General features: G+C 37.5%; 10 protein-coding genes across 10 annotated transcripts; 5 read left to right on the top strand and 5 right to left on the bottom strand.

The window, feature by feature from the left end:
• Positions 1-796: 796 nt before the first annotated feature.
• RHIMIDRAFT_11368 (uncharacterized protein) lies at positions 797-5,636 on the bottom strand. The gene is made up of 11 exons (XM_023605286.1): positions 5,282-5,636; positions 5,116-5,230; positions 4,907-5,060; positions 4,704-4,858; positions 3,225-4,647; positions 3,084-3,178; positions 2,543-3,032; positions 2,358-2,481; positions 1,773-2,304; positions 1,062-1,718; positions 797-1,012 (listed from the first exon to the last, which is right to left on the bottom strand). The coding sequence occupies exons 1-11, from the start codon at positions 5,397-5,399 to the stop codon at positions 994-996; spliced, it is 3,882 nt and encodes a 1,293-aa protein (XP_023471436.1). The 5' UTR covers positions 5,400-5,636; the 3' UTR covers positions 797-993.
• Positions 5,637-5,727: 91 nt separating this feature from the next.
• Positions 5,728-6,982, bottom strand: RHIMIDRAFT_11412 (uncharacterized protein). Its single transcript, XM_023605297.1, has 2 exons — positions 6,095-6,982; positions 5,728-6,041 (listed from the first exon to the last, which is right to left on the bottom strand). The coding sequence occupies exons 1-2, from the start codon at positions 6,878-6,880 to the stop codon at positions 5,874-5,876; spliced, it is 954 nt and encodes a 317-aa protein (XP_023471435.1). The 5' UTR covers positions 6,881-6,982; the 3' UTR covers positions 5,728-5,873.
• Positions 6,983-8,107: 1,125 nt separating this feature from the next.
• Positions 8,108-9,802, top strand: RHIMIDRAFT_210628 (Choline/ethanolaminephosphotransferase). Its single transcript, XM_023607177.1, has 5 exons — positions 8,108-8,260; positions 8,315-8,763; positions 8,817-8,937; positions 8,992-9,300; positions 9,359-9,802. Exons 1-5 carry the CDS (start codon positions 8,112-8,114, stop codon positions 9,516-9,518), a joined length of 1,188 nt encoding a protein of 395 aa, XP_023471434.1. The 5' UTR covers positions 8,108-8,111; the 3' UTR covers positions 9,519-9,802.
• Positions 9,803-10,634: 832 nt separating this feature from the next.
• RHIMIDRAFT_233147 (lysozyme-like protein) lies at positions 10,635-11,890 on the top strand (the record flags this gene model as incomplete). The annotated part of the gene is made up of 6 exons (XM_023607896.1): positions 10,635-10,781; positions 10,832-10,986; positions 11,039-11,096; positions 11,154-11,460; positions 11,512-11,665; positions 11,719-11,890. The coding sequence occupies 6 exons, from the start codon at positions 10,635-10,637 to the stop codon at positions 11,888-11,890; spliced, it is 993 nt and encodes a 330-aa protein (XP_023471433.1).
• Positions 11,759-14,799, top strand: RHIMIDRAFT_11336 (ubiquitin carboxyl-terminal hydrolase 14). Its single transcript, XM_023605278.1, has 9 exons — positions 11,759-12,113; positions 12,165-12,455; positions 12,527-12,857; positions 12,914-13,032; positions 13,085-13,194; positions 13,247-13,849; positions 13,908-14,373; positions 14,421-14,514; positions 14,573-14,799. Exons 1-9 carry the CDS (start codon positions 12,018-12,020, stop codon positions 14,764-14,766), a joined length of 2,304 nt encoding a protein of 767 aa, XP_023471432.1. The 5' UTR covers positions 11,759-12,017; the 3' UTR covers positions 14,767-14,799.
• Positions 14,795-15,620, bottom strand: RHIMIDRAFT_233145 (uncharacterized protein; the record flags this gene model as incomplete). The annotated part of the gene is made up of 2 exons (XM_023607895.1): positions 14,795-14,851; positions 14,910-15,620. 2 exons carry the CDS (start codon positions 15,618-15,620, stop codon positions 14,795-14,797), a joined length of 768 nt encoding a protein of 255 aa, XP_023471431.1.
• Positions 15,621-16,559: 939 nt separating this feature from the next.
• Positions 16,560-17,286, bottom strand: RHIMIDRAFT_233144 (uncharacterized protein; the record flags this gene model as incomplete). The annotated part of the gene is made up of 4 exons (XM_023607894.1): positions 16,560-16,630; positions 16,685-16,870; positions 16,918-17,055; positions 17,112-17,286. 4 exons carry the CDS (start codon positions 17,284-17,286, stop codon positions 16,560-16,562), a joined length of 570 nt encoding a protein of 189 aa, XP_023471430.1.
• A 57-nt stretch (positions 17,287-17,343) lies between these two features.
• RHIMIDRAFT_11304 (uncharacterized protein) lies at positions 17,344-18,519 on the bottom strand. Its single transcript, XM_023605272.1, has 4 exons — positions 18,349-18,519; positions 17,703-18,301; positions 17,526-17,650; positions 17,344-17,475 (listed from the first exon to the last, which is right to left on the bottom strand). The coding sequence occupies exons 1-4, from the start codon at positions 18,494-18,496 to the stop codon at positions 17,400-17,402; spliced, it is 948 nt and encodes a 315-aa protein (XP_023471429.1). The 5' UTR covers positions 18,497-18,519; the 3' UTR covers positions 17,344-17,399.
• Positions 18,520-19,833: 1,314 nt separating this feature from the next.
• On the top strand, positions 19,834-21,311 carry RHIMIDRAFT_254673 (uncharacterized protein). The gene is made up of 6 exons (XM_023611111.1): positions 19,834-20,017; positions 20,072-20,137; positions 20,187-20,295; positions 20,340-20,395; positions 20,447-20,980; positions 21,039-21,311. The coding sequence occupies exons 1-6, from the start codon at positions 20,000-20,002 to the stop codon at positions 21,270-21,272; spliced, it is 1,017 nt and encodes a 338-aa protein (XP_023471428.1). The 5' UTR covers positions 19,834-19,999; the 3' UTR covers positions 21,273-21,311.
• Positions 21,312-21,647: 336 nt separating this feature from the next.
• RHIMIDRAFT_297003 (NAD(P)-binding protein) lies at positions 21,648-22,774 on the top strand (the record flags this gene model as incomplete). Its single annotated transcript, XM_023614267.1, has 1 exon — positions 21,648-22,774. One exon carries the CDS (start codon positions 21,648-21,650, stop codon positions 22,593-22,595), a length of 948 nt encoding a protein of 315 aa, XP_023471427.1. The 3' UTR covers positions 22,596-22,774.
• Positions 22,775-23,381: the final 607 nt, after the last annotated feature.

Raw genomic sequence — 23,381 nt, 5'->3', positions numbered from 1 at the left:
AAGGCTATTAATTCGACAGCTTACAAGTTACATTGTTTATAAAAAGAAAGGAGCATGATTGAAATAAGATGCGTGTTAGTTTTATAAGGGAGATTGAATGTTGTTAGCATCATTTAATGTGGTCAATGTGATCATTATTGTCAATACGCTTATTTTTATTCTTTTCAGATGCGATAGAGAAATGTAAAGTAAAAGATATGCCCTATTGTAAGATTATAAAGTATTATAATGATTAGTTAATCAAACACGTCATCAGACTCATAGTCGTTGTGGATAAGCAAGGCAACAAGGTGGCGGTCCGGATAATGTATATCAAAAACATGGCTACTATTGATACAGCAGGCTTCATAGTCGGCTATGTAGCTGGGTACGGCGCTGGGAAGAAATATAAAAGTATAGAAAATATACCCCCTCCATTACACCAAGGAAGCTTATTACAGAATTTAATGTGTGAACCTAAGAATGGCGTAAATTTGCATTCACAGCTCCATGATAACCAAAAACTTAAAGAAACTCCAATGCGCTTTAAGTTCTTAAAATTTACGACCCATCGTACTCTTTTGTTGATTATTACCTCAGTCATCAATATCAAATTCGACAGATAGACACCGCTTTTATCAATACTTGTGCTTTACACTGAGAACAAGGACCAGCCTTGTCGGTTTTATGTTGCTTTTCTGGGATGTTTAGACCCAGGGGAAGGAGTATCAACATTTTCTTCTTCATATTCCTTGACGATAAGTTCAACTGCCCACTGCGGAATGCCAAGGAACCCATCAATCTCTTGTGGACTTCTACCACCCGTGTTTTGGCCAATAATTCGGCTTTTTGTAAATTCTACAAATTTCTCATATTTTGAGGAGATACTGTTTTATTTTGATGGTATGATAAAAGCTTTTGAAAAAGAAGCAAAAAATATATTCAAAATGCAGTTAAAAGTTAAGTTTATTAGGGTATTCATGGGTATCACCATTCTTAAAAAGGTATTTACGTTTAAGCAGTGTGATAAAACCTAAAGACAAATTAATATGCATGCGCAATTGAAATATGAAAAAACTTACTTCTTATTGATTAAATATATCAGCAAGTTGACATTAACAGTTGCCATACCATCCAACACCTTGATGGTCTGCACACCTTCATACTGAGTTTGCAGTAAATCTTCATAATGCACATCCACATGGAGATCTTGGGTATTGAGCAAAGGAAAGTACCCTTCAAATGTAATAATACCAGCACGATCCATAGACAGAATAATCGTGATACGACTATATAACTTTGGAGAAACACCAGCTAGATCCACAATGATACCACGGTCATACAGTGTCTTGGCTGAGTACTTGAATGAACCAAATTTGGGTACAAGGCCTCTCTTTTGCAAGTTTTTGATATGAAAGTATTGTCGAGTGAAGGGAAACACAAATTTTTGCTTCTTGCCTCGCTTCTCTGCCATGTTTTTCATACAGCTATCAAGATATTCCTTGTAGCTCTCACCTTGGCCAATCAAAAAGTTTCGCTTTTCTTCCAAGTGGGCCAAGATGTTTTGAAGCTTTTTGATCTCTGCATTTCTCAATTTACGACGTTCTCCTTTCTTGGTGATATCCATGGCAATCATGTTGATGATACTTTGGTAACCAGGGCTTTCTGCGATGACTCCGTGCTGCATCAAGTAGGCATGGAGCTTGGTTGCAAACGATTTTAGCTTGGCAAAGCTTAAGCTATTATTTACATATCAGTATACCGTTCCTCGGGATGTATTTTAACACAGTTACCTTTTAACATCCATGGATGCATTCTTGTATCCAAACTTGAAGTTTCTTTCTCGGTTTGCCATTTCAATTTCTTTGTCTGTACCTGTTGATGGGAACTGTTCTTCACGTACAATCTCCCATATACGTTCATGCTCCTCTGTAACAGGTTCGTTCAGGATAGCTTCCAATGTAGGACCAGATTGAACTTGAATGACGAGGATGATCAGACGCTTGGTGTCTAGTAACAACTTTTTGACATCGCCGCCGCCATTGGTGTCATCAGGTAGCCCATCGCGTCGATCCACAAGTTCAAGACGAAGAAGACGTAGGGGCACTGTCAAATTGACATCGGTAGGCGCTTCACCCAAGTCTTGCAAGATAGCGTGAAGAATACCTGATTTCTGGTGTTCAATGTAATCGGCATGTTCTTCCAAGAGTTGATGAATGTGATAAAGTTCTGTAGGATGAATGTAAACCGTGGGCTTCTGCGTGCTCGTGTGATCAGCCAAGGGGTCCATGCCAAAATGATCTTCAGGTTCTTCCACATCCGTCACTAACAATAATAAGAGATTACGACTTGGCCTTTACAATCATTTGTTCACTTACATTCTACAAACCAGCGACTTAGTTTCTGGCTTGCTTCTTTTATATAATCGTTCAGAACACTTAGGTGTGTGTTTCTAGAATCAAATGATTTTCCACTCGAAATTTGTTGAAGCATTTTTGATATCTACATAGAATATATATATATATATAAGCATTAAAAAAACTAATACAAACGAGCCTCCTACCTCTGCCAGGTTTCTTCTTTGAATAGGAGACACTTCACAGTTAATGACATCATATTGCTCTGGAGCTGTGATAGCTGGACTCAAGTAACGGTAATAAATGAAGTTGCCCAGTGTCTTGATGATCTCTTCTGGATGTTCATCAGGAAATGCTTCCTCCATAACAATTCTTAATTCACGAGCGATAGCACGCATACCATAAGGCACGGAGTTTACAGTCTGAATAATAGCATTCAAGAACTCGTCTGTCATGAGACGTAGCGACTCAACATGCTCTGATAAGATCTGAACCACATCTGGAGATTGTAGAGCTTCAGATTGATTCACGTTGAAAGGTCGGCTGGAAGGCTGTCCTGTGGCCAGTTCTTCCTGATTGATGCATTTTTGATAGATCACCATAGGGTTGGTTTCTAAATCTAGGTCTCGGTTGTTGATGACCTTCTTAACCAGTGGGCTAAATAAGCTGCTGAAAAAGGCTCTTTCTTTTGCTCCTCTTTTATAAAAATCGTTAGTAGATGCTTGTAAGCACGAACTCGACATTTACCTATTCACTTGGACAACAAGCTTCATAAACGTGTAATTACCTCGCATAAACTCCTGGATGCTTTGAACGTGCTTTATCTCTTGCACAATGCAAGCCTACATAACAATAAGAACGAAATCATAAAGAAACAACAAAAGTTACCTTGCAAAGGTTGATCAATAGACACTCTTCTCTAGCGTTTGTACCATATCCAAACAAGGCCAAGACCGTTGCATCGAGCTTTCTCTGCCCCTTTCGTTCACTGTGGCCGCCTGCAACAGACATCAATCTTGCAAGGTACATGGGCTCGGTCTGTAAGAGATAAACAAGTTGCTGATAGAGCTCCAATTTCTCTCGACTGGTCTTGTCTACACTTCTTAGATCGTGGTTTTGGGAATTACCCGAGACGAGCTCAGAGAATTTACGCTGCTGCTGCATCTTGCGATTACGGTGAAAGAAGGCGTTGCTCAGCTTGACTACTTCATCAAGAGTGACGACGTTTTTGAGTAATAGAGCAATTTGGACATCAATCATGCTCACTTGGCTATCTAGCTGATTGTTTTCACGAATTGATTCGATGACCTTTTGTCGCAGCTCCTCAATCACTAGATCTTCATGGAAATCCACATCATTATTACTCAACATATGAAGTACGCTCTTGACAACGCCAATGGGTGGATTCTTTTCGGATTTGAGTTGTTGAAGTGTATTTTCATGGAGCTGAGCGCTAGCTAAACCTTGTTGACGTGCATAATTGAGCCCTTGAGAGCCATCTCTGATCTGGTACCGCAGCTTATTCATAGCCAAGTGTCTTCGAATCATAGCTTGCAGCGAGATAACCCAGGTTTCGGGTGAGGCAAAGTACTGCATTCGTTTCTCGCCTAGTTTTTGATTTATCCAGAACGTATTGACCTTGCTTTGCTGTGTCTGAGCGTGGTAGGACTGGTAGTAGTGTTGATCCTTGATCTTTTGCATCTTGTTCTTTGCCATATAAGCACGAATACAGCCTTGAGCGGTGACAAGCAAATTTTGGTTTTCGGGTTTTGAAAAATGCCGTTCGAGCGTATGTTCTCGTATACCATCGCCATCGCTACTTTCTTCGTCCGACGAAAGACTGCCATGGTGGTACTCGTCTAGGTCTGATTCTGAGCTACTGATAGAAGAGTCGTTGGTAGCATCTAGGAACTTGAGGGTCTGAAGCGTCATGGGGTGTTGATGATAATCTACGCTATCGTCGTCTTCGTCAGCATCTGATAATTTAGACTCTGTATCTGAGTCGTAGGCAATCAGGTCCGGCGTAGGGTTTTTGCTATTACCAATACTATTGCGGTTGCGAAGTGCGGGTATCATGGTGATGGGATCATCCAATAGAATAGGCTCTTCAATAGGCCTAAATGCGTACTTTTTGTTGTTTTTTCCATCTAATTCTTTTTGTAAAGAAGAACCAAGGTTGTTAAAGTTGGGCATGGTTGCACCTGATTTTTCGAGACTACGCTGAGTAGCAACAAGGATGTCTTCTGAAAAGTTGAATTCACCATGTAGATTTTTAATGGCTGGCGCTACTTGAGTTGAGTATAAAAGATGACTGTATTCGTTCTAAACTTTGAGTAATTAGGATTAAAGAGGAAGGGCTAAATTTACCTGAGAGCGTGTATACAATAAATTACTTTGGGCATATTTTTTCCATCATATAAATCTACAAATTCAAACCAAAATATACTGGGTAAACCCACTTCTTTTAATACTTGTAGAAAGGCATTGATATTATTCGATCTAAGAAACTTAAACTTGGCATCCTATGCAAGACCGTCAATACATCAATATATATTCATGCATAAACTTACTCCTGAAATAATACTTGAAATGATACCTGGGTGTATCTTTTGAGCTAGTTTTGCCAACACCACACCATCATGTAGTGTCTTTTCAAGATGAACAATGGAGGCTTCTTTATTGTCATTATCGTCTATTTTTTCACCCAGAAAACTTTCTATCCATCTATGTTACACGGTAAGTATTCCCTAATATAGTCCATTGTTTTTATAACTATTACTCAATGGCTTCACCAATATGACAAAGGTATTCATGAACTTGAACCAGACTTCTCATTTTGTCTGCCCATCGACTATCGTTTTTTGCCTGTTCTGCTTTTGCTAGACGTATACGATCTATTAAACACGTTAATAAAAATACGGCAAGAAAACGTGAAGTAACTTTACTTGACATGCCTATTTTTAGTATGTGAGTAACAATACATAATTTACTTGTAATATATTTACCTGCAACGGCATCTTCCTCGGACAGGTTTATATTAGATAAATTAGCCACTTTTTGCATTTTTGTAAAAGCTTTAGTATTAAAGAAGAAGAAGAAGAAAACAAGAATAAGATGAAGAGACAAAGTAAACAATAATAAACAACAAAATTACCATTTATAGCAAAAGTTTTTCTTTTGCAAATGGTAAGTGACGTGATGAACCGTCGTTTGAAAACACTTGTGAGACCAGTTCAACGAGGATGAATAGCTTATTTCATAAAGGAGTCATTATTCACACAAAGAACAAAATTTATAAACTATGGTTGCCATGACTGCAGCCACGTTTTATCTTTTTCGCTCTGTGGCTCTTTATAGTTTATTTTCTACAGCGATTCTTTACGCTAAAATATAAAACTGAGTATATATGTATATATTATATATATTTATAAATATGCGTTTGTGTCCGTGTGTGTGTATGTTGTATATATATGAATATGTGTGTATACTAAAGGAAAAAAAAAAAAAAAAAACTTTGCTTCTGTCATCACATTCATTTTACTTCAAGTGGTTATGATAAGATTCAATAGCTGTCATTGGATCTTCTGGTACCGGTCCGTTCGGCCTTCTATAGGATTGTCTGCCATTATTCCCGTTGTAGACTGGTTGTTGTGGCTGTTGTTGTGGCTGTTGAGGATGAGATGGTGGTGGTGGCATATAAGCCTGCTATCATTGCACATGAATATTTTACAATATGTCTCATTTTTTCTTTCTTTTACCTGCTGATAACCTGGATTATGATTTGCTGATACGGGCGTAGTCACTGGCCTTGAATAAATATCTGCAGGTGGAGTATAGTCACTCATTGGTTCAGTGTAATAGGAAGTTCTACTAGGTCTTATTGGTTGTTGTTGCTGCTGCTGCTGTTGTGGTGGTGGCTGTTGTTGCCTGCTACCATTGCTATAATAACTATCTATACTTGTTGGTGTTGGCGCACTTGCATAGTAACCATTACTATAAGCATTCATAGGCCTCATCGTTTGCTGCTGGTGTTGTGTCTGTGGCTGTTGATGGTGAGGGTGATGAGGATGATAAGGCATATTATTGGAAACTGAGCTTGTGGTTGTAAGAGAGGGTGTAGGTGCAGCGCTTGTTGGATAATGGTAATAGTCGGATGTATTTTGAGATGTGTTTGTATTTGGTATCGGGTGATGATGTCTCCAAACAGGCTGTAGTGGTATACGTAAAGGTACACGGGTTAAAGGTCTATTTAAGGGTTGAGTAGGGAAGTGAGGTAATTGAGCTTTTGATAGCATGAGCATGAGCTGATATTGCTGCTGATTCTGTTGCTGTTGTTGTTGTTGTTGCTGTATGCTGACAATTCCCTTAAATGTTTCTTCTATTAGCTGTTGTTGTTTCTGTGCTTCATCTGCGTTCAATAATTGGCTTCTAAACAATAATACGACTGATTTCCATCTTTCAAATTCATCCTTCCTTACAAACAGTCTAAATCGAAGTACATCTAGGAATTCTAATTCCATTATATTTAAATCTGTCACTTTCATCCCTGTAACTTCCGACCATGTCTTATTTGTGAATGTATTATCGTCCAAAAATTTGTTTCCTGTTATAAAAAGAATGAGCTCAGATATTCATATCATTCATTCTAATTTACCCAACATCAAGGCCACAGTGAATAATCTATATTCTGAGCCTTCTGCACCTTGTATGCTAGGATTGTATTGTAATAGCATGGCAATATATTTCAAGGCCAATAATATCACTGATTCTGAGAGTTGTGTTGCCGTCAAGACCTTGCAAATAGGGTAAGCAACATGTCATCTTTGTTTGTTTAGTTTTCTTACCTGCTTACAGAACTTTTTGAATGCAGCGCTTGTCCTATTTGCGATAGTTGCTGTCTCTTTAGAATGCCCTAATTGATGATCACTTGTTGTCTGTTGCGTATTGGATATGGCTTTTGATAAATCATGTAAGGCCATGACGGAAGGTCTTCTTGCATGCCACATGAGGTAGACCATAATGGATGCAAAATCTGCTAATTCAGGTATTGATAAGGGCGGTGTATTTGAATCGCTTGCATTCGGTGCTGGTTCAGGTGGTGGTACGACAAGTGCAAAGCCTTGATGGTGAGGTGGAGGAGGCGGGGGTAATTGAGAATGTCGTACAATGGTATTATTGCCTGTATTATATGCTGTTATTGAGGGGTTATAGGACGTATCGATCACTGCAGGATAATGAGGTACTTGTTGTGTTTGCTGTGATTGAGGTCGAAGTGGATGATGTGGATGTTGAGAGTACATTTCAATGAATAATCTACTATGACGAATATATGCCTTGACTAATGGAGTTAATCTCTTTTCTCTTCTTTTTGTGTTGAATTCAAAAAAGTAATCAAAGTAAAGAAGAAAGAGAAAGAAAATAAAAAAGAGAAAGAGAAAGGGAGAAAAAGGATATGTTTGTTTACAACAAAAATAAAAATAAAAAAAAGCCAAGCTTTAGATTTTGAAAGGGAAAAATAAGAAGTGGAGTTTAAAAATAAACATGGCTAGGCTTACCAAGAAAGAAGGAAAGTAAAAAAGAAAGAGAAAGCACAAAGAGTGAGATAGTAAGAGGGATGAGAGCAAAGTATAGCTCACGTGATCTTCTATTCAGTTTCTGATTGATGTTGCATGTGAAGAAATAAACAAGAATATATAAAAGGTTGGCTTGACGGAGTGTAACCGTATAAAAGTCTTTTTTTTTTTTTGTAATTTTTTTTTTTTTGTTTCTTTCTTTATGCTTCTAAAGTCAGAATTTTTAAGTCAAAAGCAATTGGAAGCGCTTCGATTGTATAAATACAGAGCCATCGATCGCTCGTTTACTACAAAATATATACTAAGCCATTATTGGAATTGGTGTGTTCAGTTTTTTCCGATAAGTATGGCGTAAGTAGATCAAACTGAAACCCTAACCTCCTTTTTCTAATGATTTACACATAGACCCAACCTTATCACTTTGATAGGTTTGATCTTCATGATCATCAATGTGGCCATTGCTTCACTATTGGCTCCTTATATGGGTACTGGTTCAGAAGCCGGTCCTCGATGGATCTATTTTAGCTTTACAGCAGGAATATGGCTATATTCAACATTTGACAACGTTGATGGAAAGCAAGCAAGAAGAACAAATTCATCTTCTCCTTTGGGTGAATTATTTGATCATGGATGTGATGCCATCAACTGTTCATTTGCTGCTATTTTACAAGCAACCAGTTTAGGTACAGGACATTCAAAGGCAAGTGTTATGCTCTACGGGATCGCCATGTTGGGATTCTATCTATCGACTGTAGAGGAATATCACACTGGGATCCTGTATTTAGGATATGTAAATGCTCCTACCGAAGGCGTTATATTATCGTGTATTGTCTTTATCATTTCCGGAATCTATGGTAAGCTCTTGTAAAAAATGAAAGAATCATACAATAATTGCCTTGTTTGTTAGGTCCTGATGTGTGGCAAGCACCACTCAAGATCTCATGGTTATCCATTCCAGAAATGCCTCGTTCACATGCTTTGATCTGGTGTATTGGTATTCTCTTCTTGCTTACACACGCACCTTCTTGGTAGGTTTTTACTTACAACTTTAATATCTTTAATAATAATAATAATTCATTTAGCTTCTATGCCATGTATAAAGCCTGTCAAGAGAAAAAGATCCCATTTGCTAAAACAATGATTGTCCAGAATATGCCTATTGCTACCTATGTCATCTGTCTTTACTTTTGGGTCACATCTCCTTACTCTACTATACTTAGTGACCACCATTTTATGCTATTTTCCATTACAACTGGTATTGTATTCGGTAGAATGGCAACTAAAGTTATCCTGGCCCATCTCACGCGATCCAGTTTCCCCAAATTTACAGTCCTCTTGGTTCCACTGATCATTGGCGCCCTTCTGACTAACGTACCGCGTCTTATACCCACGTAAGACTAGATATGTATAATTAAGCACAAAACGATATATGCTTACCCTTATTCATAGAACGCCCTTGTTGACAGCACAATCCGAATATATCTTTCTTTGGGCCTATTTCTTATTTGCATTAGTAGCCTATGTCAGATGGGCATTGGTCGTGATTAATAGTTTCTGTCAGTTTCTCGGCATTCAATGTTTAAGGATTCCATCACAGAAGAGACAATAGAAATAATAAACAATCATAGACTACATTTGCATTCCATAAATCTCTTCACAGAAATAGTTTGGCTTTGTGTGATCTAGCAAATGTAACCTATTTCCTAAAATAGTCAGAGATGATCTATATTTTCCCCCAATAAATGAAAATTAAACACGTAGTCAGAAAATGATTTTCCGTTACAAATTTTACCTTTTATGTAAGCTGAAAAAGTTCTCTCAGCGTAAAGGAGTTCTTTATGATTGTGTATTAGCGTGTACAAGTAAAATGCATCCCTTTGATCTTCAGCGCATAACATTGCCCCAGATTTAACTCCTTTATCCTAGCAAGGGAATGTCATTTGCAGTGCATCCCTGATTTTGAATGCCCTTTTTCCCTTGAATTCTGAAACACCAGTGAATTATTCATAGCCTCGTAATTGATGAATAGTCCATTAGACTTGTCCTAAAAAAATATAATATATTGCTTTTGGGAATGCTTTGATCTTTTGGGCTTAATTGCCTCGTAGTTTCTATAGCAACGAAAACAAGTTATCTAGTTTTTCACTTCCACGTGGACAATGCCTAGAGCTTTTAAAGGGGTATATTTGTTCTTATCCAACTTGTAATCACTTGAAATAAAAACGCAGAGCAATTCATAATATCTTTAACGCAGGACCTTTGCTTAATAGGGAGTCATTTAAGAAATTCAAGAAAGTACTTTAGCGAGAAGAAGGCTGATTTAGAACTATTATAATCTATTAAGGATCTCTCTTTTTTTTTTTGCATAAATAGAGTTTTGCAAGTTAAAAAATTTAATACAATGTGTCATGGGCCATTGTGAGGCTAGCATCTTTTTGAAAGAGTCGAGACAAATAAATTTTTTATTTCATTGTTTGAAAATAACAGAGCAAAAGCCCATGAATAAAGAGTATAAGCTATCTTTGATAAAATGTCCATTGTTTAAATTGGATTTTACAGATGTGTAAGCAATGGACTCAATTTGTATAAAAGTGTTCTCTCTGTTTAATTAGCAAATTCTCCAGAATAAATAAGCAAATAAAGGGGAATCCTTAAATAGTGTAAATAATAGGAGAAGGCATCTTTATCACTTGCTTTTTTCTTTTTCTTTTTTCTTTAATCTAGAATGAAGGTTAATCTTTTATCATTATTATGCGTTTTGTTCTTGACTCAATTATCCTCTGCCAAAAGAGATCCTTTTCCAGCCTGTCACGGATCGTTCAAACGTCGCCCTGAGATCTGTGCACAGTTTAACTTTATTACTAATCCCGAGGTATGATAAAGTTGTCAGTTGTTTAATTATAGACGTACTAATAATAACAGGCCGTTCAAGGAAGTTGCATGGAAACCAAGAACGGTACTACCTTTTACGATTTGAGCGAACTACCTGAAATAGCACAAGTTGATCCTCAAGCAGTAAAGATGGCAAGCTTGATTACAAATGTCTTTGAGGAATCTAGTACTTCATTTGCTTATGCGTAACTAAAGCATGTATGAACGAAATTTGATTCTAATCTGTCTTTTATATAGCCAATGCTCTGATATTGGTGACAGTCGAGGATACACTTCAGGATATGTGGGATTTACTGTGAGTTTATACATATATGCACATGTATTATCAATTATATGTCTAATACCATCACAGACTGGCACAGGAGATGCAGAAATACTAATTGATCAATATGCAAAAATAAAACCTGGAAATGCCTTGTCAAAATACCTTGACCGGCTGCATGAAATTAGCCAGCTGCCAACCTGTGATAGACCAAACCGTGGCAAGACAAACGGCCTGGAAGGCTATGTTGAGGCTTGGAAGCAAGAAGCATGTAGCCCAGACCAAAGCTTTGCTCATCTCCAGAGGCAATGGGTCTATGAAAACTATATGATACCTAGTAATCGGTACGCTGCTCAAAATGGAGTTAACTCAGCACTGGGAAGAGCTATATTTTATGGTAAAAAGAAAAAGCATGTATATAGGAAGCATATCATTAACATAAAAATAGATACAATCATTCAACATGGATTTCAGTACACAGAACCAGACATAAACATTGTCCGCTTGCTAGCTTTGACAGGCGGTAGGAAAGAAAATGAAACCGAACAGGCTTTCTTGACAAGGTTCTTGACTGTACGTCGCCAACTCCAATGTTGCTACCCGTAAGTATACCTAATGAAAGTCCTTTGTCCTTATCGACTTTTTTCTCTATTAGCGATAATGTATGGCCTGCCAGTGCAACTCGTAGTGAAGATCTGCAAAACTTGGTTGATAACTTTGACTACAACAAAGACTTAATTCGTCAAATTAGGTTAAAGAACTTTCAAGTGAATATTACCGGTAAAGAAGACCTTGATTTGATTGACCCACGCTGTTTCCAAAAATAAAACACTTCTTTTTTCTTGATACGCGGCACGAATGCATAATGAAAACTAGCTCTCATACTGAGTTTTAAATTAATTAAAGAAAGCAAATCTTCGAACACGTAGCATTATTCAGTTTTTTTATTCTGTCATGACTTGTTCTCATATTCAAAACGCTCCACTTAATCTACCCACTGCATATACCCAAGTGCATAAAGAAGAATGTACCCAGTGCTTTGACGATCAGGTTCGACTTACACTCTTGAGCGATCAATAATAACTGACGTAACCTTGATAGGATGGACCCAACGGTATTGATGTCTGCTTGACATGTTTCAATGGTGGCTGTGTTTCTGAAGAAAGACATCACGCTTTAACGCATCACCAGCTATCAGGACATCCTCTCGCTGTTAACATTCGTCGAATCATTGTCAATCAAAGTAAGCGATCAGAGGATGGAATTCCCCCACAGAAAATAAGCAAGCTTGCCATCGATCCTTCGGCAGAAGAACCTCTGTATGAGTTCCAAAAAATGCTACGTTGCTATGCATGTGATGGACAAGAAGCTTCTGTCGAGAGTACACCAGAGGTAAACAGCAAAAACGAGAGACACAGTTTTTGTTTCTGACCATATGGCCTCTTTTTTTTGGGAAACAATAGGTAAAAGCTGCTGTAGATGCTGTTCTCTCTGCTTTATCCTCTGCCAAGCAGTCTGAAGTAAAAGCTTGGGAGGAGGTGATCACACCATGCGAGCACACACTCTGTCTTTCTCAAGAAGCGCCTAAAAGATTAGAGCAGCAAGATCTTGCACATTGTGCTGGTTGTGACCTGAAGGAAAACTTGTGGTTATGCTTGGTGTGTGGTAAGTTGGGTTGTGGAAGAAAACAATATGATGGCTCGGGAGGAAACAATCATGCCATTGAACACTTTCAGCAGACTGGACACGCTGTTAATGTTAAAATGGGCACCATCACGCCTGAAGGAACTGCAGGTAATATATCAGATTTTTGTCATCATGGAATTGCATCGGAGCTGATCAGGAACCAGATATCTATTGTTATAGTTGTGATGATTCCAGGCTAGATCACGACCTTGCTACGCACCTTGCTAATTGGGGAATTAATGTATCAGATCAGCTAAAGACAGAAAAGAGCATGACTGAATTGGTAAGATGGCGTTATAGAAGGACATGCGATATTAAGCTAGCTGTAATAATAGACATTGGAGCAAAATTTAAAGTTCGACTTTAGCATGACTACAGAAGATGGTAAACAGCTTGAACCAAAGTTTGGCCCGGGTTATACTGGACTTAAGAACTTAGGAAACAGGTATTATGTGTATAAGCCTTACTGCCTATATGAAACTTACCTTGCTATATAGCTGTTATATGGCTTCTGTTCTTCAGTCTATTTTTAATATTGAAAGTTTCCAAGATAGATACAGCAGCCAACTCAAAGACCACGCCAAAACATGCACAAATGATCCTGCCAATTGCTGGCACTGTCAACTTCACAAGTTAGCTGATGGTATATTATCAGGCAGATACTCTCAGCCAAAGACCACTGATGACAATGTGCAATACCAGGACGGTATTGCCCCTAGAATGTTTAAAGACCTTGTTGGCAAAGGACATGAGGAATTCTCAACCATGCGTCAACAGGACGCGTTTGAATTCTTTCAATATCTTTGTAAAACTGTCCGACAAAAGGAGCATTCATCCAACAATGACCCCACGAAGCTATTTGATTTTATGGTCGAACAGCGACTTCAATGTGGCAAATGCAAAAAGGTTAGATACCAAAAGCATGAAACTAGCAGCATTTCTGTAAATGTACCTGCTCGTAAACTGAAGGAAGGTGATGATGAAGGATCTTCAACCTATGAACCAGTGGATTTTTACGAGTGTTTGGATACGTTTATTAGCGAAGAACCTGTTGAAGGATACGACTGTCCTAACTGTAAGGAAAAAACAACAGCCTACAGGTAAAGACATGCGACTTTATGTTTTATGTACACAAACTCATCCCTTCTTCTTATTTAGGTCAAACAAATTCAGCACGTTTCCTGAAATATTGGTTATTAATCCTCGTCGATTTGCTTTTATCAATTGGGTTCCTCAAAAACTTCCTGTAACCATCACATTCCCTGAAGGGCTCATTCAGTTAGATAAGTATATAGGGACTGGTCAGCAACCAGGAGAGGAATTACTCCCTGAAGAAAGCAAGCCAAATACAGGGGGTATCACTTTTAACCAGAACGACATTGATCAGCTTATGGCAATGGGTTTTTCAGAAAACCGCTGTAAACGTGCTTTGATGAACACTGGTCATAATGGCGCGGAGGTTGCCATGAACTGGATGTTTGAGCATATGGAAGACCCAGATATTGATGATCCATTGCCCACAGATGATAATCAAGCCGACAACAACCCTTCAGACGAACAGACTGCTATGCTGCAAGACATGGGCTTCACTGCTGCTCAAGCCAGAAAGGCTTTGAGAGAAACTGTAAATATAATCTATACACTTTGAACACTTCTAATTTTATATAATAGGGAAATGATACAGAAAGAGCGCTTGACTGGTTATTTAGTCATCCGGATGATAGTGGTCAAGATGAACCAAACACTTCAGCTCAAGAGGCTGGCGGTAAGCTTATCTCTCTCTCTCTTTTTAAAATCAAAAAATCTAATCTGTTAATATATAGACTCTACGCCACCATTTAATTATCAGCTAGACTCTTTTGTATCCCACAAGGGCACTTCAGTCCACTGTGGTCATTATGTATCCCATGTATACAAGCATAACGAGTGGATTTTATTCAACGATAACAAAGTTGCTGTTACGCCTAATCCACCTGTTGGAGAGGCCTACTTATACTTTCTACGACGACAGAAATAATCTACAGCTGGTATATACATTTATAAAATCAAAGTGAAAGAGGAGGTAAATCTATCATGTCAACTTTAGGAAATACACCCAGATACTATTGTTGTATACATTATTAATAAAAATGAATGTGTGTGAATACCTCTACCACTTACCATGAGTGCCCAGCCAAGTACACCAAAGATTGTACCTGATACTAGTTCAAAATGTCCATGAAAATAAACACCTGTCATAAAGAGCATGAACCACCATATGGCAGCGATAGAAAGTACGGCCACCACAGAAAGGTACTGAATTCTATTACGTTGCTTCAATTTGATAAATGTATCAAGTGAATAAAACATCCAGCAAAGCTCTTCCCAAAAGAAAAGGCTGGCATGTATCAGCATGACACAATGACCTGACACGTCATGACCTCCAGACCACTGTCCACCTAAGCGTCTGCAAACTTGCTGTTCTAACACAGTAGCTAATTTTTCAGACATTTCAACGTCTTGCAGTAATGATACACATTTACCGCCCGTTAGGACGTATATACGATCGATAATGCTGGGTCCTAAGAATTGCTGTGTCATGATATACCAGTACAAGGTCATCAATATATAACGTAAGGCGCCTTGTGCAAATTGTTTAGTGTCTTGAAGATATTTGGATCGCACAATATAAAGATAGCTGAAATAAACTAGTGTCACCCAAAACCATCCAATCTTTACAAAATAGACATTCAAGATATTACGCTTATTACTAAAATAGCTGTCGGGTGGATTTCCTAGCCAAGAATATAAGAAGGCTAATATTACTGTAGCAGGATATAGTATTGAGGCGATACGCTGATGGGGTTTTAAATATTTTTGTAAAAAATCCATGTTTAAAAGAGAAAGAAAAGGGTGATGAAAAAGAACGCAGCAGAGGACCTTAAATTGGGGGATTTACATTAATTAAAACACCGAATGAACACGCTTTAATGACATCAAAAGAAGCTAGGCTTTATTCATCAAGAAATGGCTTTCTTCTTCTTTTACTTGGTCTTTTAATAAATTCATTTAATTTGTTCTTTTGTAAGAAATTGTTTCAATGGTCAATATATATATTTGTAGCTCTTGTATGCTGTATTCACATGGGTTTATCTTCCTTTTCTTGATCTTGTTTGGTCAGGTACCACACAAGTGTTGAAATCTGATTCATCCACAAAGATGCAGTGAAATAGCTAGCTTCTACTTTGAAAAGCCCTATGCAATAGTTCTTTATTTTCTTCCTGTATTCTTTCAGTGGACCGCATTTGCTCTACAGGAGATGCTGCTTTCAGTATGGACTAAAGTTTCTTGTTCAAATGGCCACATAAGCTGATGGAGTCATCATTAGCCTTCTTTTTTATATTTTCTAGTGACACTATGCTTCATTATCTATCATGTCGCGTATAAAATCAGAATGATACTCTTATACTTTGACATTGCGAGTATTATCTCAAGGTTAACTGTATATAGGCTAGCTCATATATTTCGCGAAATAGCCTTCAACATTACGCGAAGTTAATGTCACTGTCTCACGAGCTTAAAATGGACTTTTCCCGAATCTGTTACATAGTATTCGAGAAGAACAGGCCATCCTGGTTCCATCAAAATAAATTTTTGCGTTTTAAAGATTCATCAAACTCTATTGCTTCTGGCTTTTTTAACAGCTGCAAGAGATAAAAGAAACTCTTCGCTTTATTTCTAAATGAAATAATTTACATTTTTTAACAGCCCAATTGTAACTTTGCTCATAAATTAAAAGATTTTATTTTTTGTGTGATCTCTCTACTTTTCTTAGTCTTTCTTGGCTGCCTCTTCGCTGATACGCTTACGCTTAACCATGGTATTGATGTAGGTACCGAATACTATATATACACAAGATAAGTAAGAAATAACGAATGATATTATGTATCTTTTACCAAATGCTACGAGATTAAAGAAGGGTACCCAAGTTGTGGGTGGTAAGAAATTTTGAGCAAACAGCAAGGTCAATGGTGAGACAACCCAAGACACTTTCTGCATTGGCAAAAGACCAGCCTTAACAGTTGCCTTTAATTTGGCAGGAGAGCGAATACCAGCAAGGACGGCCATGGCGGTCAAATAGACTAGTCCATGTTATTTTTTTATATCTTTAAAGTAAATGCAAACTTACCCGAGTTCATGACTGGGGAAATGATCAAGTTTGAGAAAAGCAACTGACCCACCTTTACTTTGGGCCCTGTCTTGCCAGCAAAAACCTTATTCATAATTTCATACAAAAGATGGTTAAGTGGGCCTGAAACGAATAATCCTACATAGTAGATGGTGAATATAACTATCGTGTACTCTTTCTATGTCTCTTATTACCATAACAAGCCATTTGTACAATACGCTTATCGAGTTTCTTTGCCCCAGATAACTTTTGAGCTGTCAGTTCTTGGAGACCAGATAATAAACCTGAAGTACATGCTTTTGTGCGTAAAGGATGAGCGACAAGGTTAGAAAGATACCACGCAAGGAGTGCGTTTGCGTTATTAGACATTATTGTTTATTACAAAGAAAGGGACAACAATAACCCACATTACTAAGTGTAATTATATACTTGAAAAAAAAATACCTTGATCGGAGATAGAATCAATTTTTAAGCTGTTACACTCATTTCTTTTTGTATAAACGTATAAAGTATCTCATATTCTGTACATCAATAGGATATTTGATATGGTCAGGATGACTATATAGTATATCAGTATAATGAGAGATAGTGCTGATATAGCAACGTACCGATACCAGCGAGAATCTTCTCCAATCACCAGCTCTAAATCTTGTATAGCATCCAATAGCATATATACCATGTATAATTTATTGCCTACTTTTAGGTGTGAGAAAGATCCTGCGGATTCGACTACCTGTGAAATGGAGTTAATTCCCTCGAGCTATAACCATATTTGGTCACTATACCAGTAAGTGCGCTCCCTTTTTCATGGATTGAACCATTGTCTTTATTAATGCGAGTGCAGCTGCCTTCTTGACAAATAATTCATTCATGACAAACATAAATGTGATCAAATCGGCTTGTGCCAGTCTTTGTTGAATGACGGCGTTGTTTGGATCAAGTACATCTCCTTTTTCATAGGTACACTCCAGTTGTTCCTCTGTAATGGACCATTTCTCTCGTATTGTATTTTCAAACGATGCTAGTACACTTTCATAATCCCCGATATCTTGCATTACGAGTTTCACTTTCTGTCGTTCAGCAGGCACTCTTGTCATGGCAGCAGCAATTGCAGCTAATTCTGAGCCGGAACCAGAGCCAACACAATATAGTTGGCTACGTTTCATCAAGAATTTCAATAGTTGAGGTCGAGTAAATATTTCGTAATAGCACAACGCTCTGCCAGGAACATAAGCGGCTGCATAGACTTCTAAATTTGTGGCCTCTGTAAAAATACCTTCATAGTCACGCTGCACAAAGCTGGCTTTAATGGTTTGTAAAGTCTTCATAAAGTCGTTTCGAGCAAATGTATTCATACAGGCCTTGCGGATCATTGACAGAATGTCTATGAAATGTTAGAATCGGCTTTTGTTCAAACCTCTTTTAATTTACTTTGTTCTGGTTCATTCCCCAAAATCTTCCAGCGTTCTTTGAGTGCTGCTTTATCATAGGCAGCTTTGGTTTTTTCTTTTATTAGTGTTTCGTTGCTATCTGTAACATTTAGATTTTTCACTGAATCACATAAATCGTCTGTTGCCATGTCAATACTAAAAAAACATTTTTTTAACTGCGGTCAGATCAAAATGCCAACTTTTCTCCGCCACTTGAAATTACAGTCTTTCAGAAAGTCTTTTTTGATCAACTGACGACATAAAATTAGGATAAATAACAATTTTTTTTTATCTCTTCCTCTTCTTGAAAAGAAACAAAACAGGCCGGTAACTTTATAAAGTCATGCTTAGCGTGGCAGCACACATTCAAAAGTTTTGTTGGATCACATCATAGGTAGTGGGTAGAGGTAGTGCTCGTAAAATTAGTCTAACTTCGGGTGTATGTAGTGTACACCAAGGTTTTTATATAGAATCATTAAAGAAATATATGATATTAAAGCTAACAACAGAATATTTCAAAGAATATATCTACAAATGTAAGTATAACTTTTGGCGACAAGAAAGAACTCTATTAATTTCTTATATTATAGATTAGAAATCATCGTCTGTGATGAGCATTTGTTCGACCAAAATGAACAAAATAGCGAGAACGATTTTCTCGTAAAACTACATGCTCCAATCATGGAAAGCGAGTTTCGAGAGACGGATGTTGGATTACGATGACAAGTGTGTTCTTTCTAATTTGCTTCACCGCTGTATCGTTTTTATATAATGTCGATTAACAAGAACCTATTTTTGGTTCTAGGGAAGATACCAAGCCCAAAGAATGCAAAAATAGGGGATACAATTGCAGGATTGATTTACGAACAACAGAATCTCTAAAATATATTGACCTAAGTGCTGCTGAATACGCAAACGAGCTTGGCACTTTCAAATATTACAAAGACAAACTCAAGCTGGTGTTGTCTGGTCTCAGATTTAAAGAAACACACATCGATATCTGAATTAAAACTAGTACCTTCAATACTTGTAAAAGGCCTTGAAGGTGAGGCGTTTATCCTGTTTCCTTTTGACAACAATTGGCTAGCACTTCAAAAAAGTGTTGGCGTTGATGTTCCTGCAAGTATTGATTCAATCAAAAAAAGAGACGTCGAAACATACATTAATGGTCTTGATATATTTAAAGTATGTGATATACACGAATATGTCTCTACTGAATTACTGTACTCGCTGTATATTGTTATGTAGAATTATTGTTTAAATGTCAAAAGCAAAATGAATGCAAAAAAAAAAGAGAAGCATAACACAAACCAAGAAACAGTCAAATCACAGCGACTTTATTACGCTTGGTTCAATATCATTTCTTCAATACCTTTTTTTACTCTGATCTTCTATGGGCTTTTTTAGTCACCAATTCTTTATCTAACTCAGGCGGAGAAGATATGTTGCTGTTATCATATACCCATTTGAGGCTTTAATTGTAAATAAAAGACTGTTTAATCGTACTTTTCTTGGGCAACTGTCGTAATTTCCCTTTGTCCAAAAAGGTAAGAAGATCATCTGAATTTTAATTTTCATTTGTCCGAATAAAAGTGTAATGTCAGTTTACGCAGTAGAAATGCAGCTCTTTTTTTTCATAAATTGACAAAACCATGCCTGAAATTGCAGAAGTATGTTTACTATTGACTCCTTTTTGATATGGACTAAAGAACATAGCTACTTAGGTAGAAAGTGCAAGGCTTAGGATTCATAGGCAATTGGTAGAATATAAAGTTATCAACGTAGAAACTGTAAGTTACTGACTTTACCACGACACAGTTATCACTTAATGCAATATAGGTTGATGATGCACTAGTATACCATGGAATATCTTCTGAGGATTTTTCAAAAAGTATCACGAATAAGACATTGGCTGATACTAAACGATGGGGGAAATATTTTGTGCTATGTAAGTTCACCCATTAATAAAGTTCAGTTCTGATACCCTTTCAGTATTTGATAAGGGACCTCATATCGTTGCACATCTTGGCATGACAGGAGGCATTCGTGTAAGTTTATTTTCGACAGTGTGTCTATCGATCTCTTTTTAATACAAGTAGTTTGAACATGAAGAAAAAGAATGGCCGCCTCGATTTTGGAAGCTTTTGATCACCTTTGAGCATCCCATTACAAAAAAGGTGATTAATTTTGGATTCAAGGACCCTAGAAGGCTTGGAAGATTAAGACTGGTGGAAGGGAATCCATTAAATTCCGAACCGATCAGTAAGTTAGGGTTTGACCCTGTACTTAACTTACCACCCTTTGATGACTTTTCAAAGCTGGTTCTCAAGAGATCTGTGCCCATCAAGGCTCTCTTGTTGGACCAGTCGTTTTCTGCTGGTGTTGGTAACTGGGTCGCAGATGAAATACTATATCATGCAGAGATCCATCCTGCTCAGTATTCGAATACACTAACCACAGATGAACTGCAGCTGCTCTATGACAAGATGAAGTACGTTTGTGAGACCGCAGTGGCTGTTGAGGGGGATGATTCAAAGTTTCCAGACAATTGGTTGATGAAGTATCGCTGGAATAAGGGGAAAGGGGCTGGAAAGGGTATATTGCCTAATGGGCAAGTCTTGAAATTTGAAACTGTATTATTCCACTAAGGTGTAATGTATTGAATAATAACCTTTTTTTTTTTTTGGTTAGGTTGGTGGTAGAACATCTGCGTTTGTTCCAACAAGGCAAATCTTACGAAAGACAAAAGTAACTAAGGCTACGGTTACTACTACAACCACAAAGATAACCAAGAAAAAAAGATGTACAACAGTTGAAGAAGATGAAGAACAAGACGAGATTAAAACAGAATACATCAAGATCAAAACGCGTACTCATTCAAGGTATAACTTTAGAAATAATAAGGTGGAGAATAAAGATCTATAATAGCTTGATTGAGTTTTTTCTCTTTAATCTAAATAATCATACAGTCAATATATCACCTTAGATATATTCTTTTTCATTTACACATTGTTCTTCTTTAAAGCATATGATAATTTATATACATTATTCATCATCCGTTTTACCCTATTCAAAGCTCTCTCTCTCTCTCTCTCTATCTATCTCTTTTGACTTCCTTTCTGCAAAATCAAAAGCATATTATATATGTATACATACCAGATTGACTAATGAATATATTATGCAAATGCATATATAAAAGTGAGTTGAAATCTATGTACTTTTCCTAATTTGAAAGCTGTTACACAAGTGAAAAGAAACTTATATCAAGCATACTATTTTTTTTAAAGCTTTTTCTTTATAATGCAAAAAATATTATTGGCAATTGCAACCATAGTCTTTAGTCATTACTTGTTACTAAGAAAAAGACTAAATAAGCGTAAAAGGCTGGTCAAGCCAGCGGGTGAACGAGTCGTGATTTTAGGTTGCTCGTCTGGAATCGGAAAAGAATGTGCTTTACAATATGCATCTCGTGGTGCCAAACTCATTCTATTTGCTCGTCGAGTCAATTTACTTGAAGATCTTCAAAAGGAATGTGAACAAAAGGGTGCCTCTGCAGTGTATTATATGATAGGCGACGTGACAGTAGAAAATGATTTGGAAAAGCTAGCAAGTTTTACAAGAGAAAAGCTACAAGGAGTTGATACAGTTATATATTGTGCAGGCATGATATCTGTTCGACCTTTCCTTGAATCATGTGGTATCCAAGTAGATATCAAATCAAAGACAGTAACAGAAAGGCCAACTGAAAAGAATGCTCTCGGCCAAGCGCTTGACACGATTACTAAAATCAATTATTATGCAGCAGTGTGGACTGCAAGGTTATTCTTGCCAGTGTTGATTGAATCATCTGCTGCACCCAACTACTTGGTCGTATCATCCATGGCGGGAAAAGTCGGTGCTCCTACACGATCTCTTTATGCGGGATCTAAACATGCTTTACACGGTTTCTTTGACTCCATCAGGGTCGAGTTACATCCATTGGGGGTGCATATCGGACTGATTTGCCCAGGTACGGTTGATACCGACCTGCGACAGTCTGCTGTTGACAAGTCACTTGGACAAGGAACCATATCCGGGTCAAAAAAGAACAAACTATCTGCTGGTTCTGTGGCTCACCGTATCATTCAAGCGTCTGATCTACGTGAACGAGAAATATATATACCTTCTTGGTTTGGTTACTCGGCTCTTTGGGCAAAGCTTCTGGCAAGTCCTCTTGTTGACTGGGCGGCTGCACAAAAGTACAAATAATAACAATATATCAGTTTACCTTCTTTATTGATCAGGGGGAATGCAATTTCAGTTTAAAATACGATACCTCTTTGTTTATCTCTACTTTTCCCAAAACTCGAATTTAACGCAGTAAACTTTATCTTGTTTTCTAAGCATTGTTTCTGGATAAAATTAGCTTCTTGTTTTCTCCTTTTTTTCGAAGGATGTTTTCACTTTGCTCCTTAAATTTTATTATTTGGGTTGAGTAATAGAATAAGTGTCTTTTTGTTTCCTTTTTCTCAATCATGATTAGTTTTTAAAAAATTATTATCCATTTAATGAAACCTCTTGGCTTGTCTATCTCTTTATTACTATTATTTTTCTGGTGCATTGCAGCACAAGAAATGCTCTCAACCCATGTGCCGACAACAACTGTACCAATTCATAACGTTTTCACGTCATTCAATATTTCCAATGTTGATGGAGTGACACCTACGCCTCTTGTATACAACGTTAGTGGAGAGTCTAATGATATTCGCAACATGACAACCATGGTGAATGGATCAGTCACATTTACCCTTTCTTATCTGTCACCTTCGCCAACATCCTTTATTTTTACACATTATCCAACTCACACAAAAGGTTTAAACACATCTGCGGTGTCTAGTATGCGGCCATCACAATCGGCTCCTCTCCCAGATGATACAATTGGCAAGTATGGTCACTTGCACGTCTCTGGTGCGCCCAAGCAGACTCTATCTTGGCTTCTCTTGTCTTTTTGCATATATATTTCTCATTGCAGAATATAAAAATGGAATTAATTTT

Source organism: Rhizopus microsporus, assembly GCF_002708625.1.
Source record: "Rhizopus microsporus ATCC 52813 unplaced genomic scaffold scaffold_1, whole genome shotgun sequence".
NCBI classification, from domain to species: domain Eukaryota; kingdom Fungi; phylum Mucoromycota; class Mucoromycetes; order Mucorales; family Rhizopodaceae; genus Rhizopus; species Rhizopus microsporus.
The sequence above is the reverse complement of the archived record's forward strand: the minus strand, read 5'-3'. Positions and strand labels throughout refer to the sequence as shown.